This window comes from Babylonia areolata, chromosome 24 (assembly GCF_041734735.1).
Source record: "Babylonia areolata isolate BAREFJ2019XMU chromosome 24, ASM4173473v1, whole genome shotgun sequence".
NCBI lineage: Eukaryota > Metazoa > Mollusca > Gastropoda > Neogastropoda > Buccinidae > Babylonia > Babylonia areolata.
Window position 1 is genome coordinate 47,572,466 of NC_134899.1, and position 19,472 is coordinate 47,591,937.

At 38.7% G+C, this 19,472-nt stretch overlaps 2 protein-coding genes across 2 annotated transcripts in view; both read right to left on the reverse strand.

The window, feature by feature from the left end:
- The window catches only part of LOC143298658 (protocadherin Fat 1-like), a 351,658-nt gene that overhangs the window by 215,680 nt on the left and 116,506 nt on the right, over nt 1-19,472 (reverse strand). The window contains exons 11-12 of the mRNA XM_076611542.1: nt 7,847-8,122; nt 58-278 (exon numbers count right to left, since the gene is read on the reverse strand). Of these exons, the coding sequence (XP_076467657.1) occupies nt 58-278; nt 7,847-8,122 (497 nt within the window). The remainder of the gene's footprint in view (nt 1-57; nt 279-7,846; nt 8,123-19,472) is intronic.
- On the reverse strand, nt 8,385-19,418 carry LOC143299124 (uncharacterized). Its single transcript, XM_076612253.1, has 4 exons — nt 19,337-19,418; nt 16,699-16,896; nt 15,456-15,562; nt 8,385-8,396 (listed from the first exon to the last, which is right to left on the reverse strand). Exons 1-4 carry the CDS (start codon nt 19,416-19,418, stop codon nt 8,385-8,387), a joined length of 399 nt encoding a protein of 132 aa, XP_076468368.1.

Consider the following 19,472-nt stretch of genomic DNA (forward strand, 5'->3'; position numbering starts at 1 on the left):
CTAAACATCGACTGCCTTCATAATACTTCCACCAACATATCCAGCAATGCCCCATACCTTTATCTCAGTGACTATTTCCTTTTGGGCAAACACAGGGGGTGCATTGTTGGAGATGGTAACAGTAATTTTAACCTCAGCTGTGCTGGTTTGTGGTGGGATGCCATGGTCCGTGGCCATAACAACCAGGTGAAAGAGAGAATGGGCAGTTTGAGGAAGCTCTCTAGCCACCAGGATGTAGCCTTGCTGCTTGTCAATGGAGAAAGTGTTGTCCACATTACCTACACACACCCAAAGTAAGACATTTTAATTCAGCCAACTAACCAGTGAACGTCGCAGACATGTTATACAACTGTACAACTACGTTAAATTAGAACATGCACTATTAAACACCACTGGAGTGACTCAGCACAGTGCAGGGTCTCCTCTGGTGTATAGCCTCCTGGAGACATCAATGGTTCCCTTTGGACTGCCGATGCTAGGACTGTGACAGATGAAACCAGGTGTGGCTGTGCATGAGGGACTTGGAATGAGCGGCGTGGGAATAATCCCACTGAAATGATGCAAACGATGGGACAGCAAAAAAAAAAAAAAAAAAAAAAAAAAAAAGGAAAAGAAAAAAGAAAAGAAAAGAAAAAGAAAAAAAATGCTACCAATGAAATATACAAAGGTTATAAGATTTAACTTTGTTGTATACATTTCAACAATACAGTATGTACTTAAATGCAAAAAATCAAAGCAGGAAAAAAAATTCAGAGAGAGAGAGAGAATAATGCCTGTATGACAAGATAACTCAGCACAACCGTGTACGCTTTGCTTCCACAATGACGAGATAACTCTTAACTCGTCATTGAAATATTCTGATTTTTCCCTGGTTTGTACTGAGTCCGTTGACAGAAACACTGGTAGCTAGCTTTAGAATAGAATATAATAGAATATGTCTTTATTACCAAATGTCTCGGGGTCACAAGGAATATTTGGGGGGGGGGGGGGGGGGTATAGTACATAACAAGATATGAACATAAATCGAAAATCATACACAAACACAGATACAGTAGAAATTTGGATACATACAAGTGCATATCAATATAAAAACTTGTGCATACTCACACATGTACACACACACACACACACACACACACATACACGCGCGCGCGCGCGCACACACACACACACACACACACACACACACACACACACACACACACACGCGTTTGAACAAAAGCTGCATATTACATGTGAATGGGACTAGATCTTTCAGTAGATGGTTGTTGGTTGCACAATTCTATTTATCACACTGGATTTGTTCGAGAGACATGGCATTGACTGCTTTTGGGAAAAAGCTATAGGCGAAGCGACTGGTTTTCGTCCTTATATTTCTGTACCATCAACCAGAGGGAAGCATCTCGAAAATCCCAAAAGCTGGATGTGATTCATCCTGGCTGATTGATTTTGCTTTTTAGAGTAGCCGCTTATAATATATGTCTTCTAGAGAAGGTAGATCAGCAAAAAAGACTTCCAGGAAAAAAACACTGGGAGTGTATTTTTCCTAGGAAAGAAACACTGCAATCTCGGAAGGGGAGTGTTATTTTCCTAGGAAAATTACACTGGCGCCAGGAAAATAACACTGCCACTACGGCGGCAAATAAGACTGGCGGGAAAAAAACACTGCGGGTGTCCAGCGTGAATTGTGTTCATTTTGTTCAGAGTGCACGAAGGCAGTGAGCCGAACTCAGTGCCCGTGTTGTTCCCCGGACTTGAAAAAAGAGTTGTTTCGGACTGTTGCAACTTGGTTCATTTCTGCACGATGGGTCGTCCAAAGGATAGCTCTGCCGAAGTAACCAAAGAGAGGTTGGCTGACATATCTATATTCCTGTCTGACGGCATATTTCCCGAAGGATGCAAAGACCGAGGAGTACGAGCAAATTGGAGACAGATGTGTTCTTCGTATGTGCTGCAAGATGGAACTTTGTTCAAGCGTCAAAAGCGCGACAGATCATGTACATACCTGTATAAAACACTATCGTAAATGTCAGTTGCATTTTATTTCTAATTTTATAATGCTCTCTGAGGTTTGGGTTTTGCACCACCCTCGTCAAAAATGACGGTTGACCTGAAAAAAAAGAAAAAAGAAATCAAACCCAAATCGCGTCTCACTGAATATATGGCAAACATTTCCTCAGGCACTTGCACGTGCGAAATGATGTTTACTGGTAATAGTTGTCAGCTAAGCGACCGATCGGCAGTGCTACGACAAAAGGGGTATTTCTCAGCAATTGTCCATTGTTCATCAGGCAGCTTTTCTGGTCGGGATTATACCAGTGGACTGACCACGCAAAAAAAAAAAAAAAAAAAAAAAAAAAAAAAAACCACCGCCAGTCGGCTTCACTAATTCTAAAGAGGTGGTCTCGGAAGTCACCCATCAGTTATTGACATTTATCTGTGCATCACCAAAACGGTCGCTGAAAACGAGCGTCAACATACAACTGACTACATCGGCAGCTATTCAGAAATCCATGCCCTGGTTTTTGAGATATTCATGATTAAGTGTTTTGAGGTTCGAACCCTGTGAAGCCCAGATAGTGAATGCAGATATCCAGGTTTGCTTCCGGAGGATAGGGATATAGGTCGGGAACTAATAATAATAATAATAATAACTAAGCTTGTGACAGTTGTTTTCTTCTTACGAGCCCAGCAATAGATAATAAAAGTGTGAATATTAGACTTCACTACACTGAGGTGGTATTTTTGAGCTGCATCCATTATAGACGTGTCTCAAGCAAACCATCCCAGCCTAGTAAAGGCAAATTTTCACATCATTTATTATTGTGGTGTGGTGTGGTGTAGTGAGGTGTGGGGTGGGGTGTGTGGGGTTTGGTGTGTGTGTGTGTGTGTGTGTGTGTGTGTGTGTGTGGTCGTTCTAGTCGTCACTGAGACAACTTTGTTAGTCGGCTAAGTGTTCCTCTCTTTTTTTTCAATCTAGATATTCTAATCCGCGTCATCACATCCGAAGAGGAGAGGAAGAAGATCCTTCGATCCATGCACGATGGTGCAGACTGCAGTGTGGAGTCCCGAGCAGTAGGGGGTCACATCGGACGAGACAAACTTTTCAAGAAAATCAGAGATCGTTATTACTGGCCTGGTCTTTCGATCGACGTGAGAAACTATGTAGCAACGTGTGACCAGTGTCAGCGCATGAGCACTCGATTTGACAAGTCAGCTCCATCTCTTCAGACTGTCGCCGTGCCATCCTCCCCATGGACTCAGATCGGCATCGACATCACATCAGTGCCAGAATCTCCGGGTGGTTTCAGCAGTATCGTTGTTGCTGTGGACTATTTTACGAAATGGGTGGAAGCCAAGCCCCTGCCATCAAAGTCGGCAAAAGACACTGCAAGGTTCCTTTATGGACTGATCTGTCGTCACGGGTGTCCCAAGATACAGATTAATGACCAGGGAAGAGAATTCGTGAATCAAGTGTCTGTTGAGCTTCACAGGCTGAGTGGAGTGAAACAAAATAATTATAACAAGCGCCTATCATCCACAGGCCAATGGCCTTGTTGAGAGAAACAACCGAACAATCCAGTCTTCGCTGCTGAAAACTCTGCGTGATGAAGAAGATTGGGTTGATGCTTTACCAGGTGTGTTGTTTGCCTTCAGAACGAGCGCACAGAAAAGCACACGGTACACCCCTTTCTTTTTGCTGTATGGCCGACAAGCCCAACTACCAATTGAGGACGAAATTGACCCCAGCTGCTCATCCAGCACCGATGGCAACGACGTTAATGTCAGCGTCTTCGAAGGTTGTGAAGACACGTCTTGTCCTGAAGATATCAAGCAAAGGCTGGACAGTCTCAGGCAGCTGTACACTGTCGTGAAAGACAAAGTTTCAGAGAACATCACTCAGGCGCAAGACAGACAGAAACGTGACTACGAAAAGCGCCACGGCCAAAAGCGAATGTTTGAGGTGGACGAGCAGGTACTTCTGTGGAATCTGCGTCGTGCGGATAGGAAAGAGGGGAAAATGAAGGTTCCGTGGCAAGGTCCCTATGTAGTACATACTGTCAATCAAAATCAGACTTACATTTTGAAAACCCCTGACGGCACAATCTTAAAGCAAGCAGCACATGGCGTTAATCTAAAGCCGTACAAAGCTTCAAACGACTACGGTCCACAAACTTCAACGAATACTGGAGCCAGTGTTCCGCAGAGTTCATCGACTGACGACGCCAACATTTTCGACACTTCCTGCAGTGCCAGTGCCAGTGTTCCCAAGAGTTCATCGTCTGATGACGTCAACATCAATCAGCAGTTGATGCAAGACGGGAAAGGTGAATTGGGCTCAAGCAAGAGAAAGCGACAGAACAGAGCCGAACCTGTTTATGACTCTTCCAAACGGGTAAAACCTGACCGTTCATCAGAACCACAAATTGTTAGGGTTGACCCTGCGCCTCCAAAGCAGTTTACCCCCAACGAACTCCACATGGAGAAGACTGAAATGCAAGACTCTGGGGTTAGCCGCACCTAAAAAAAATGCCCTTCAGACCGAAAACGAAAGTGGGTGCTCCGCGTCAAACAGAAACAATTATTGGTGACGGGAATTGTTTTTTCAGAGCGTTGAGCCTGGAGGTCGCAGGGTCTCAAGATTTTCATGAAAAGATCCGACGCGCAGTTGTAGAAACCATCAAACACAACGAAGACGTTTTGGGCTGTTATATTGGTATGGACACAGAAGAATACCTCAGATCGACAAAGATGGCAGCAAATCATATCTGGGCTACAGACACCGAGATCATGGCAGCTGCCTTGCTCCTGAACACCACGATCAGCGTGTATACTCAAAGTGGAGATGAGAGAAGGTGGCTCGATCACAACCCCCTTGGCAGAGCTGAAAGCCAAGAGAAAATTTATTTGGTGAACCTCTGTGGGCACTTCGAAAGGGTTGTTTCATGCGAGTGTTAAACGTGTTCTTAAAGAAATTTAATCATGGAAGAATTTTAGCACAGTCGTTTTATAGCATGGGCGATACAACAGATACAGTTACTGTTACTTTGCAAGTGCACTTTTATACAATTTCGACTGCAATGGACAAAATACATGAAATAATACTTTAAATTGGAACGCACTAAACTCTGTCAAACTTTTGGTTATTTTCGAACTTGCACACACATGAAAAACTAGAGCAGTCTTTTTTTCCTGGGGTAGTGTTAATTTCCTGGGCGTAGTCATTTTTTCCTGGGTGAAGGAGTGTAATCTTCCTAGGAAAATAACACTGGAAAAAAAACCCTCCTGTAGTGTTTTTTTTTCCCGCAGTGTTATTTTCCGACTACACCGGTAATCTTGGTGGCAGTTTTTACGATTCTGTAAAGGGCTGCAACTTCTGCCTTGGAAATGTTTCTGTACCAAACAGTAATAGCACGGAGAATCTTACTGGATTCTATTGATACCTAAAAACCTCATCCATGTCATGAGGTAGTCCTTTATTTGAATGATCTGGTTGGGTTACATGCTGTGCTTTGACTTGCTTGTCGCATGTTCAGCAAAATGGCGACACCCGGCTAAATCTCTAAGATCAAAGTGCACCAAAAATAACCATAATTGCTTTCTTTAGCTGATGCTAAGAATTGAAGCGTCAACTTGAAGAAGACCGTGATTTGCAAGACGAACAGTGAGTGACGCCAGCTGTGGAGAGCAGACGACCACATGACTGACAGTGATGTGACCGAAACAGCAGCAGCACACAGTGCGAGCAACTTTGACAATGAGCCAATGCAAGGTGAGGGGGGCTGAGGACAAATTGACAAAGTGAGCTGGGTCAGACAGGGTGAAGAGGAGAGAGGTGGAGGCCAAGGGTCATGGCCTTGTTTGAGGGGATCAATGTAGGGCCATCAAACAACATCCAGCCTGTTATTGTCGACTTCACTGATGACGGTGGACTGAAAAAAGACCCACACAACAGAGACTGCATTGGCTTTTTCTCTCTCTATCTAAATCTGGAATTTGTTGAGGAAACCAATTTGTATGCACAGCAGACACACCAGCAGGTAGGGTAGGTATGGATAATTGCGAACAGCGCGTAATTGCGGACGATTCGTTCACCGCCCCACTTCGAAGCGTTCTTAACGGTTGCATTTTACAATTTAACGTCTGCTTCGACCTTTTTCTAATACTTTGATGAATATCCACTTCCAAGAAACAGTCAAACATCAGGCGCTATTTCTGACTATTTCTGCGCTCTTTCTTCTCTTCGCGCACCACTGCTGACCAAAGTTAGAAACGTGCTCTCGAAATCCTAAAATCAATGTAAACAAGTTGTAGAACTTGAACTTTGACAGTTTAAAATAGCTGATTTGACCGGGTATGTTGAATGCGCATTGCCAGTGCTGGGAGAATTTAAGAAAGAATATTGGTGACAGATCAGAGCGTCAGTTTTGACAGGCATCTGCAAAATAGTGTCATTTGCAATCAGACCACAAGATATTTTGACGCGAGTCTATTTGCGAACTTTGCAATCAGACCATAGTTTATTTTGACGTGAGTCTATTTGCGAACAATGCTACACAGCTACTGAGCGCTCTCAAAAGGGTGTGTTTGTGTAAGGTGTGGGATGTGTGTGTTTAAATGTCTGTTTGTGTGCATGTGTGATCAAAACCAACAATACAACAGTCTGGTGTGATGTTCCAATAATAAGCCAAGTCTAATGAGTTCAAGACCTGCTTCTGTTTTAATTGTCAACATGTACCCAAAGCAATTGTTCGCAATTAGACTTGCCCGTTTGCCTTTACCCTCAGGCACCACTGCCATTTCAAATGTCGACGAAACGTTGAAAAGCATGAGCAGACGAACTTTTCCTGGTGCAACCAGTTGGAGAAAGCCTTCGAAAACAAAAGAATTACGTTTGACTATTGTACGACATGTTATCTTTACAGTACACATGTTGAGCTGGTCGCTTCAACTGTATCGTTCGTAATTACCCATATATACCCTACAGGCAAATCCAGGCAGGCAGAAAAAGGTAGGCTACTCCAGACGATCAACATGGACAGATACAAATGTGTTTGAATTGAAACAGTTCTTTGGTATGACTACTAATGGGCATGATGATTTCTTCAAAAAACCTCATTTGACCTAAACTGGGCAATCGCATCCATGTTCTTATCACTTAGAGTAGTCACAATGAATTGTGTATATCATTTATAGGTCTCTTTTTTATTGTGGTTGTTCTAGTATAATTTGTGTGTACAGTTATTATCCATTTGTATCAAAAATCATTATATTACTGTGAAAATGACCAGACTAATAATGAACAAGTTGAAAATCTGACAAAGAACAAAGAACTGATTTCAAAACAACTGCATTATTTGGAAAAATACAAAACTGGAAAACATGTTACATGTTCTTTATTCATTCATCTTTCAGAAAATGTATACTATCATGGGTTTCTCTACAATGACAAAGTGCAAAGAATTTTTTGAAAATATGTACCCATTTTTATGGAAAAAAAACTATGGCACTGAAGTCTCATGTCCCTGACAGCGAAAGGATTAATTTTAAAGAGAAAAGTCGAAAAACCAAAGACGCCTTTTCTTACAATGAGGAAAGCAGAAAACACAGACACTTTTTTACATCCCCAGGGCAAAGAAAAGAGACACAGACAGACAGAGATGGAGACAGAGAGACAGTGACAGAGAGAGGGGAGAAGGGGAGAAAGTCAGCTGGAAACAAGGAGAAAGCAAGTGGCTAACAGAAGAGAAGTAGAGGGTAAGAGTGAGGACAATCTATTTCAATTTGAAACAGAAACATACGCAGGACAAGAAGACATACAGACAAGAAAATAGGGGTAACTTACCTGACAAAAAAGAATAGGCTAGCTCAGAGTTTCTTCCCTTGTCCTGGTCTGTTGCTATCACTTGTACCACAATACTTCCAGTTGTTGCCGTCCCAAATATACGTGCTACAAACACCTGGGACAGGAAATTTGGAGCATGGTCATTGTCATCTGCCACATCTATCACTACACGAGCAAAACTTTTCTTTGATGGTACGCCTTGATCACGCACCATGATGGTCAGTAGGTGACGGGGCATTTCCTCTCGATCCAGCTTTTCCGACACAATTATCACTCCTGTAAAGACATCATCAAACACACACACACACACACACACACACACACACACACACACACACACACACACACAATATTAGGTTTCCTCAAGTGCTATGAAAGCATTTTCTAAAATATCAAACATCCAGGGATCAATCGATTGAATGGAAATCAAAATGAGGCAATAAATGAATAAGCCTTGATTATCTATCAAACAAGAGAAGCAAGGCCTTCAGGAAATATGTAATGATACCCACTTAACCAACTGAGTGCATTTAAGCCATCAGCTGACATCCTGGAAAAAGTGTTGCCATCGTGCCTATCAGGCATCAACTTATGTCCTGCATGTTTTTCGATTTTTCCTTCATCAGTTTGGTACACTAAACATAAACAAGAATATGAATGGTTAGTTTAATGTGCCTGGATTATAAACATACAATATAAGTGAACATTCGTCAGGTATAAGACCTCTTTTTTCTCAATGATAATTTGCTAACTGGACCACTTGGAGCCTGCATGTGAAGAGGGTTTGCCTCACCTGCCAAAAAGGCCTTGGACACTTCATCAAGTGAAGACAGTGGTCACAGTCAGTGGATTTACACAACTTTTCAAGCTGTGCTGATGATTATGTGTGAGTGTAACTATAAGCGATGGATCTCTCTTGCCTTAGGATTGGTTTGAACTTGAAGGTGATGACAACGACAGTGACGAATCTGACAACAACATCCAACTCTTTCTTCAGTCCATCTATCCAATCAGACATTATTTCTGAAAGACTGGCCATGACAGACAGTGAAGGTGCGGTACGTTTCAAGTAATTTTAGAAGAGGGGAAAAGAGATAGAGGAATAGTGTAAGACAACAGGTCAAAGGCCAGACAGAGGGCGGAGGGCGGACAATGAATTAAGTGGAATGAACATAAAAGAAAAATTGAATCGACCGTTTCTTTCAGCCCGTTGTAAACTGTTTCCGTAGATCTAGAGATCTACTATGTGTTGCGATGTGCTTGAAGCGATGGCAACGTCTCCTTTACCGCGGAAATAAAAGAATAATCGAGATATAACACACACAAAAGAACATGCTTTAAACAGTGTTATTAATTCGAAAACAATGACATTTATTTATCACAGAAGAAAGCAACAACATTGCTTTGAATATTAAATTTAGGCAAATGACATCAGATGTGCTGCAGCAGTGGGGATTAGTCCTCTTGCTTCAGAACTGAACATGCATGGTTCGATTCCCGCTCACATGCTTTTTTTTCTTGCTTTTTTTTCTGATAGCTTATTTCATATATCATATTTGATACAGAACACTTTTTAACTATTTTTTTAATCTCCTTATTTTTCTCTTTGTGATTCCTTCACAGAATAAAACGTGAAGCACAAGTGAGTCTTGAAGGCTTTGCCTCTTGTTTTCTTTTAATGTATGTATCAGAGAAATAGCATGCTATTCCCAGCTGTGTTTTGTTTGTTTTCTTTCTGTAAGAAGATGCACGAAATGTCAAGAACTCCATCATACCAAAACATTTTGTCACTCGAAGTTAACACGGTGCAGCAGATGTGGTCAACAGTCTCATACTCGGGAACATTGTACCGAAAAGTATTTTTGTCATAACTGTCTTGTCTGACGTTCTAAAATTTAACATTTGAACATACTTTTTTAAAGGGCGATAAATCAATTGTGGTATTCGCAGTGAGAACGCTGTTTAAATCATATTATTCTGGTGTATCTTGGGCATTCAAAAAATCTTTAAGGGCAATAAATCAATTTTAAAAAAATCTTTTTAAGTCCGCGGTAAAGGAAACTGGCTATCGCCACAATCACACTGCAACATTTAGCCGTTTTCTCTAGATCTAGATAGACGTACAAGTTTAGTTACATCCGCCGGGAATGTAGTAGACACGGTCAATTCAATTTCTCTTTTATGTTCATTCTAGTTTTATAGTTTTAAAGTTGATATGAAAATTGAATATTTTGTTAAACTAATAACATGTAGAGCCGAGTACAAGTACTTCTAAACGTCGTAAGAAGTGAAAAGGACTTCATTTTGAGAAAAGTCGAGACTGGAAATTTTTTCGTTTCATCAATTCAAGGGTATTAACTCGCATGGTTTACAATTTTTAAATGTGAATTCCGACTGATTCTGTAGATATTTTTATGGCAGGTTGGGGCATAATCTAGTAAGTGATGAGGCGTTCACAAATCTTTCTCTGAAGAAATATTTAACGGTCTCCTTCTCCAACTTTCCATCACATGTTATCGTGTATTGTCCATTGAATATAGGACTGAAAGGGCAGGTCAACAACTTGAAACAAAATGGCGTCGTTCACGTTCGCGAAGAATATGAGCACACGCTTTGAATGTGTATAAATAATTATGTGTATGCAATTGATTTTTGCCCATGACCTTCAGGGCTCAGCCAATAGATCTGTTAAGTCCACTCGTCGTATTGACTTTAGTATTTTCCGAAAAAGACCACTTGGGCGAATGAACATAGTAAAAGCCCTGTACACTGAGAGTAAAACACACAAGCTTTTTATGTATTGAGTATAATTTCAAAATGTAATGTTTAAGGTGAGAAAGATCAGTTTAAAGCAAATTAAGTCCCTTAGCATTAATTAGAGAGTAATTTCCCTTTTTTTACTATCTGCACCAAAACGTTTCCAAAATAAATAAAACTTCCATGCTTAGCAAAAGAAGTTCCTGTTTGAACAAAAAATGATAATAATGACTGCTCTTGTTGTTGTGTCAGAATAACAGATGTAAGTGCCAAGTTTAGAGAATAAAAAATATAAATATAACAGTAAATGCAGTTTGCATATAATTTGGCTTCTTTTTTTATTTTTTTGTGCCCATCCCAGAGGTGCAATATTGTTTTAAACAAGATGATTGGAAAGAACTGAATTTTTCCTATTTTTATGCCTAATTTGGTGTCAACTGACAAAGTATTTGCAGAGAAAATGTCAATGTTAAAGTTTACTATACACACACACACACACACACACACAGAGGCAACCGAACACCAGGTTAAAACATAGACTCACTTTGTTTACACAAGTGAGTCAATAAAAAAGTAGCTGTTGGTTATGATGGTATTTCGTACACCATGATCAGTCATCTTCCTAAAGAATGGTACAAGCTCCTTCATACACTATATGCGAAGTGTTCGGAAACAGGCAAAACACCTTGTATATGGAAAAAAGCTATCATTACTCCCATACTTAAATCAGCTAAACCACGATCAGACGCATCGAGTTATAGACCCACATCCCTAACATCGCACATCGGAAAAATCTTGGAGAAAATTATATTGATGAGGCTAACATATTATTGTGATAAAAATAGAATTAGTCGGATTGCACAGGCCGGATTCAGAAAGGGCAGATCTACTTTAGATCACCTAGTAAAACTAACAACAAACATAAAACAACAGTTTTCAAAGAGAAAGAGTGTTTTGGCCACGTTCTTTGATGTACAAAAAGCTTATGACCGCATTTGGCATGCCAGACTACTGTTTAAGCTACAGAACATTGGGTTAAGTGGCAATGTATACAGGTATATAAAATCTCTTTTGACAGAAAGAACCATCATCACTAAAGTTGGGCAATCATTGTCGTCTTCAAGATCAATTAACATGGGTATTCCGCAAGGTTCTATAATTTCCCCACTTCTGTTCAACATAATGTTGTATGATTTGCCAAAATATTTGTCTAAAACTATAAATCCAAAATGCTGATGATATAGCAGTTTGGATGAACGTAACTTTGCAAAAGAAAACGGGCCTGTGTTATATCAATCACATTAACAATTTATATCAATCAGAACTCGATAAATTAAACATTTATATGAAAGATGATGGATTACAGTTTTCAACTGAAAAGACACACAGGATACTTTTTAATAATGGTGCTGCCCCCCAAAAATTACCAACTTTTCATCTTGATGGAAGAGAACTCTTCTACAAATCTGAGGTCAAATTCCTTGGTGTTTATTTTACTCCAAAGCTAAATTGGAAAAAAAACATCTAGAAAACATGAGATCAAAAGCAATGAAAAGCTTAAATTTTCTTAAAATCGTCAGTAAACAGCCTTGGGGTCAAGATTTAAAAACACATTCATCTCGCTACTGCACTGGTAAGATCTAGATTGACGTACGGACAGGAGGTATTTTTCTCTGCTCCAAATGCTTTCCTTAAAAAAAATGCAAAGCCTAGATAGAAAGCCATAAAGCTGGCCCTAGGTGTTCCGTTTCATACGAACACATTACAGTCGTATAGACCTGCAGGAATACTACTTCTTAATGAATCAAGAAAGCTAGCATCGGCAAAATATGTAATTAGAGCAAATGCTACAGAAAATTCTGTCAAAACTGAGATTAATATACAGTCTGACAAACTTTTTTCGAAACGAGCGAAACAGAACAGAAATCTAGAAACTATTTCTACATACGTGTCAGATACTATCAATCAATCAATCAAATGTTGATCCACAAAATGTTGCTCCGATTATGAGCACTTCACCAGTTCCATTATGGGAATTAACGGGAGCAGCTTTTGATATTCAATATTGTGACATTAAGAAAGATGAAAATCCCAATATACCAGCTTCTTGAGTCAAATCACACTTGTCTGAAACATACCCCACCACTTAAAGATATATACAGACGGTTCTGTTCTAGAAAATCAGTTTGCTGGTTCTGGATATGCAATTCCTGCTTTGAAAATTGAAAAGTCATATCATATTGGAAAGGGTTTCTCAATTTTTACAGATGAACTGCCGTCCTTATGGCATTAACATATCTAATTGATCTGCCCCTAAACTTGATTAATGTTTTATTTTGTGTTGATTCAAAATCATTTCTGCAGTCTATCAAATCAGGTTGTACGAACATTAATTATAACATCATTTTTGAAATAAGATTTTTGATTCACTGTATTCAAATGAGAGGAACTAATATTGAAATGTGCTGGATTCCCTCACACTGTTGGCTTTTCTCTAATGAACGTGCAGATCATCTTGCAAAGCTTGGAGCTAAAAACGCTTTATATGCAATTGAACGTCCTCATCGTTTATCATCATCTGAAATGTGTAATATTGTTGAAAGAAATAAGCAAAATTCCTTTATGTCTTTAGAAGTTAACAATTCTGCCATATTATATGCTAAAAGAACCGGCAGGGCTGTTAAGAGCATGGCATTTAGGTTATTACTAAATGCCCCATACACAAAATTTTGTGAAAATATTGAATGCATTTGCAAGGGATGTTTAAACCCGCTGTTTAGTAATGAAACCTTTTTTGCCTCCAGAAATTGCGGAACACGTGTTACCAGTTTCAAATGTTAACATTTTTTGGAAAAAGTTATATATTTCAAACTGTTCTTTTTTTCTTTTTTTTCTTCTTTTCTTTTTTTCTTTTTTTTTTATAATATGACTGACAGTGCTGCTCGAACTGCCTGCCATTTTGATTTGTTTTCTATTTCATTTCGAACCAGAAAAATCACCAAATACACATCCAATACAACACAGTTAATACCAAATAATGATGGTACATGCATGTAGAATTGTGTCTGAATGTAGAGTTTAATTTCTAAAACAAAGAAAATCCGTTTATTACCCATTCAGCAACAAAGGACCAGCTATGCTGGAACGTCACCATAGTTGCCCCCCAAAGAAGCAAACTTGTATGCTCTCCAGATACGAAATATTGCACTTGAGAGCATAAAATGAAACAATCAAATCATAAACATTTTTTATTCATGTCTGTACACACACTAATTTGATCGAACTCTCTATTGAGAATAAATCATCGACAGGCTGAAGCCTGTGAGAACAGCGACATCGCCAACTGAACAAGTGACTTGATAACAGGACAAAAACAAAGTCATAATCAAGCCTTAATTCAGACTTATCGTAATGTTTTTATATAATCCTTTTTTTTCCCCGGACTTCCTTGGGTCGACCACCGTTTTATTATGTATATATATATAAATTCATTATGACATTCAGAACAGATGGGGGAAAATTTGAACATAAACAATAGCAGATGTAAGTGATTATGTTGATATATATATATATATATATATATATATATATATATATATATATATATATATAGTTCATTACACAATCAAACACATGAATCATTTTATGGTTTTTAGTGACAATATATAAAGTCACAGACACAAACACATACACAGAAACATAGGCACACGCACGCACTCACACATACACACACACACACGTTTTGCTATGTCATTCATCTTTATGCTGAGCGCAGAGCTGCAGTCATTTCTAGCCCAGCCATGTTACCATTGTCTTCTACGTCCGCTGACCCCCCCCCCCCCCTTTTTTTTTCCCCCATCGCTGTATCTTCATACTACAACACATCACATTACTGTTACAAAGACCTCTCTGATCGCTGTATCTTCATACGTTTACACATCACATCACTATTACAAAGACATCTCTGATCGCTGTTTATTCTTGTTTGTTTTGCTTTTTTCTCCCCCCACCCCCCACCCCCCCCTCTTCTTCTCCCCTTTTCCTATTTTTTACTGCCTCACATGAACTTTTTCATTGGAAAGAGAAAAAAGGAAAGAAGAAAAATAATCAATAGCAAAAAAAAAAAAAAAAAAAAAAAGAGTGAGAAAACAAAAAACAAAAACAAAAAAACAAAAAACCCCCACACAACAAAATAAAACAAAACAAAATAAAAGGGAAAAATAAATGAACGAACATACATATGTATACATACCTACATGTCGGTCTGATTTATATACATGTACATTTCGTTGCATCATTTTAAATGTATGGTTACCTCAGGGTTTTATGTGCTCGCTTATGTACATGTGTGTGCGTGCTTGTGTGCGCGCGTGTTTGATTTCATGATGACATTGGAGTTCAATATTAAATATTCCAAACCATACACACAGACTTGTCCCATACACATTTCTACAAAGACAGCCGCTGCCATCCCCCTTCTTCCCACCTCCTCCCTTGTCGTTTAAATCGTAATCAGCACTTCCCTTTCTATGTAGATCTGTTTAATGCATTTATATGTTTCTGTATTTCATTTCTTGTTCAAAGATTAAAGATATTGGCATGGCTGTCTTTGTCTTTTTATAGATACTAATGCACATTTTCCCTATCAATATTATATGATTGACCTTTTGAATGATAATATTATTGCATTTAAATTTGTCTGATCGTTTCACTCCAAAGAGGACTTCGTGCACACTCAATTCCAGTCTGACGCCAACTGCTCCAACTATACAAAATTCGATGTGTTTCCAGAATAATTTCTCACTGGTGGGCATTTGTAGAAGAAATGCTCTATGTAATCAACTTCGACTACGCAGATTGAGCATTTATTGTTTTCCATTATTTCCATTTTATGCAATAGAATACTAGTTGGATATATGTTGTGCAATATTTTCCATTGTACTTCTTTTAATCTTGTTTCTTTAGTTGATGAAGAGGGCAGTAACCAGTAGTAAGGATCAATTTCAACATTAAGTTTTCTAAGCCAGAAGTGGTGGGCACATGATTTTACTTCATCTTTCTTTGAATTTTTCATTCTTTGGGATATGAATTTTAGCTTTGTACAGAACACTTTAAGGTGGTCAGCTGTGTCATAATTGACAGTTTCTTTTATGTCACCCATCCATTGCTTCCACTGGTGAGGAACAGCATTTGATAAAGCATTATATTCGAAAATAAAAGATGGCTGGTTTTCCCCCAATTTCTCTATAATTTCTTGCAAGTTATTCATCCTTTTTTCTTGTATGTTAATGACATCTCTTACTCTTTCTATTCCTGCAGTCTTCCACGAGGGAAATAATAAAGAGTTATGCTTGTACTGGATTAAGTTATTGTTCCATAACAGTTGGACACTAAAGTTGTTCTTGTCAATGTCTGATTCCTTTTTTTAGATATTTGTGTGTTAAATGTGTTCGTAATACATTATGCCAAAATATATTTTGTATTTTTGACAGTGCTTTTAAATTGCTTGGTCTGCAGTTTATGTCAAATGCCCCAAGCTTGCTTGCAAGTTTTCCAAAGTGCCACTTTGGAATATATATCCAGTTTTCATTTTCTGAAGCAAAAAGTTTCCCCGCCCATTGCAAGTAAAAACATTCCTGGACTTTGTGAACATTTACCACATTCAGTCCACCCTGGGAAACTTCTGCTTCCATTATTGTCCTCTTAACTTTCTCAAAGGCCTTTCTGTTGGACCTTCTGCGTTGCCAAACAAATTTATACAATGTTCTATTTATTTCAGAAAGTACACGGTCATGTAGTCCTATTGCTTGCATTATGTATATAAATTGGCTTAGCAGAAATATTTTAATGATAATGATTTTTCCATGGATGCTCAAGTCTCGTTTGCTCCATGTACCTCCATGTACCTATCAATTTATTCATCGTAGATATTCTACCTAGCCAGTTGTCTTCTATGCTTGATGCCGGACTGGAGTTGTTAAAGTGTATTCCTAATATTTTTATTTTATCTGTCAACTCAAAAGGCAGATTACTTTCTCTGTGTTCTATATGTCCTATCTTCATAGCTTTTGTTTTTTGAGCATTTAAATACAGACCAGAAAAACATGAAAAATCGTTGATTATGTCCAATGCCTTGTTCATATCATCACAATTGTTTAGAAAAAGTGTCGTGTCGTCGGCTAATTGTTTTATTTTTAGTGTTTTGTGTTCATTGTTTTGTGTAGGAAGTGTAACCCCAGTGATGTTGCTATTCCTAATTGTTATTGCTAACAATTCTACTCCCAATATAAAGGCTAATGGTGAAAAGGGAGAACCCTGTCTGATTCCACATTTTAACATAAAAGGTGCTGATATCCATCCCCCATGGTTGATACTACTAAACTGTTTACCAAACCCAAATACATTTAATGTTTCTAGCATATATCTTTTAGAAATGGTATCGAATGCCTTTTGATAAGCTAAAGCTAAGAGATAGCCAGTTTTGTTTGTTTCTTTCAAATATTCTATGACGTCATCAATTGTTCTTATAACTGTAGATATGCTTCTACCTTTAAGATATCCCACTTGATCTTGGTTAATCAATTTATCCACTACACAGCTTAATCTTCTTGCTAATGTTTTTGCCATTATTTTATAATCAGTGTTTGTGAGGGTAATAGGACGCTAGTTATTTAGTTTATCACGTGCCAAGTCTTTTCCTTTGTGCAGTAAGATAATAATACCTTGTTTTTGTGTGTACGACATGTCATTCTTGTCAAAAGCTTCATTGTAGGATTCGGTTACCAGCACTTTCAATCGGTTCCAGAAATATTTCATGAATTCTGCCGTAATACCATCACTGCCAGGATCAGACCCATTTTTCATTGATTTTAAAGCTAATCCTGTTTCTTCAACATTCATCAAACCATCACAATTTGACGACTCTTCATTATTCAAGCGTGGGAAATTTTCATCTTTAACGAACCTGTGTATTTCTTCATTAATGTTATCATCTGTGTTTGATATTCTACCATATAAAGAGGAGTAATATCTTGTTTGTTCTTTCAAAACTTCTGACTGGTTTGTTACAATCTGTCCATTTTCATTCCAAACATGTGTCATGATGTTGTTGTTTGCTCTGGTTTTCTCTAAGCCTAAAAAGTATCGCGTGTTCTTTTCTCCTTCTTCAACCTATTTAGTTCTTGCTATAATTTGTGCTCCCCTTGCCTTTACTAATGAGATATCTCCAGTCTGCTTTTAGTTTTAGCTAGCTCTGACTGGAGGTCTAGATTGGTCGGATCTTCTGTACACATTTTTTTCAGCCGCTGCAACTATATCTAGCATTTCGTTCTTTCTTTTCTGTGCCTTTGTTTTGCCGTATTCAATACAAAAATTCTTGATATTTATTTTACAAAGTTCCCATTTGTCTTGTGCCTTCAATTCACTTTCATTTGTCAACCATGTGTCTAATTTGTGGTTCATTTGTTGTGTAAAGTTGGTGTCAAACAGGAACGAGTTGTTAAATCTCCAGTAGCCTGGCCCTCTTTCAAACACACAGTTATTGATTTCTAAAAGAAGAGCTCTGTAATCTGTATTGGGAACTGATAATATTTGACAAGAAACGCAATCATTAACTATGTTTTCATTTGCAAAGCAGTAATCCAACCGTCGAGCAAACAATGGATTATATCTACTCCATGTGTATTCCTTTTCTGTGTTGTGGAGTGATCTCCAAACATCAACAAGGTTCAGCTTATTCACTAGAGTATGAAAATGATCAATATCCCTGTGACAGTGAGGCCCCCCTGACACTATATCTAAACCATTGTTCATAACACAGTTGAAATCCCCAAGAATTATTATTTTCTTGTCACTATAACTGGTGAGGACAGAGTGCATCAAATGGAAATATTTTATTTTATCTGCGCTATCATTTGGAGCATAAACGTTAACAAGGATGAAGTCATGCTCTGATGACTGAACGGACAAAATGATTGTTCGATCATATGTTTTTTCCAGTGTTACTTCTCCCTTAAATTTGTTTGATACTAGCATGACTTCTCCTCTTCCATGATTTGTGCCCTTGTTAAAAAACAGCTTCCCACCCCACTGTTTTTCCCACAGTAATGCTTCAACGCTGCTTATGTGCGTTTCTTGTAAACATATCATATTTGTGTTGTTTAAAATTTGAAAACATAGCTGTTCGTTTTAACGTATTTTTTAAACCTCAAGTATTCAGAAAATATAGGCGTATACCCTCCATTACTTTTAATTGATGGTGGTTAATGCTAGTATTTTCTTATAGTACGTACTGTCATAACTCTCATTGTTATTGTCATTATGATCATCGCTATGGTGTTAGTGTTACTGTTATCATCATGCGTAAAGTAATCAAGATTAACATTTACATTAGTTAATTCTTTAGTGTGTTTAACATAACTGGGTATTGCAACTGCAATGTCCATGGGCAAGGCAATGTTCGTAACCGGCACTGGCAAGATCCAGAGTCACACTGCGCCTATCAAGTAACACAGGTATCGTTCATCTTATCCTCGTCCTCCCTCTCCGCGACATATGGTGCTGGCTCATCATCTTCCTGCCGTGGATATTTGTCACACTGCTGTGGTGGTGTGGAGTCTTTTGACCGTGGGCGTTTTGCAGAGGCAGACCTGGAAGTATTTCTTTTGAAGTTCAGTTTCGTTTGGTTCTTTGAGCTGACTGCCTGACCTGCCGGACGCCGTACTGTTGGTCTACCTCTCGTTTCTCTGGGAGACTTTGGAGCAGTCTTTTCTGTGCTGTCATTTTTTCTATTGGGCGGCTGTTGGCTCTCGGACATGTTTCCTTCCTGTTCATCAGAATAGTTCCCTCCCTCGTTCCCTCCCTCACCTGC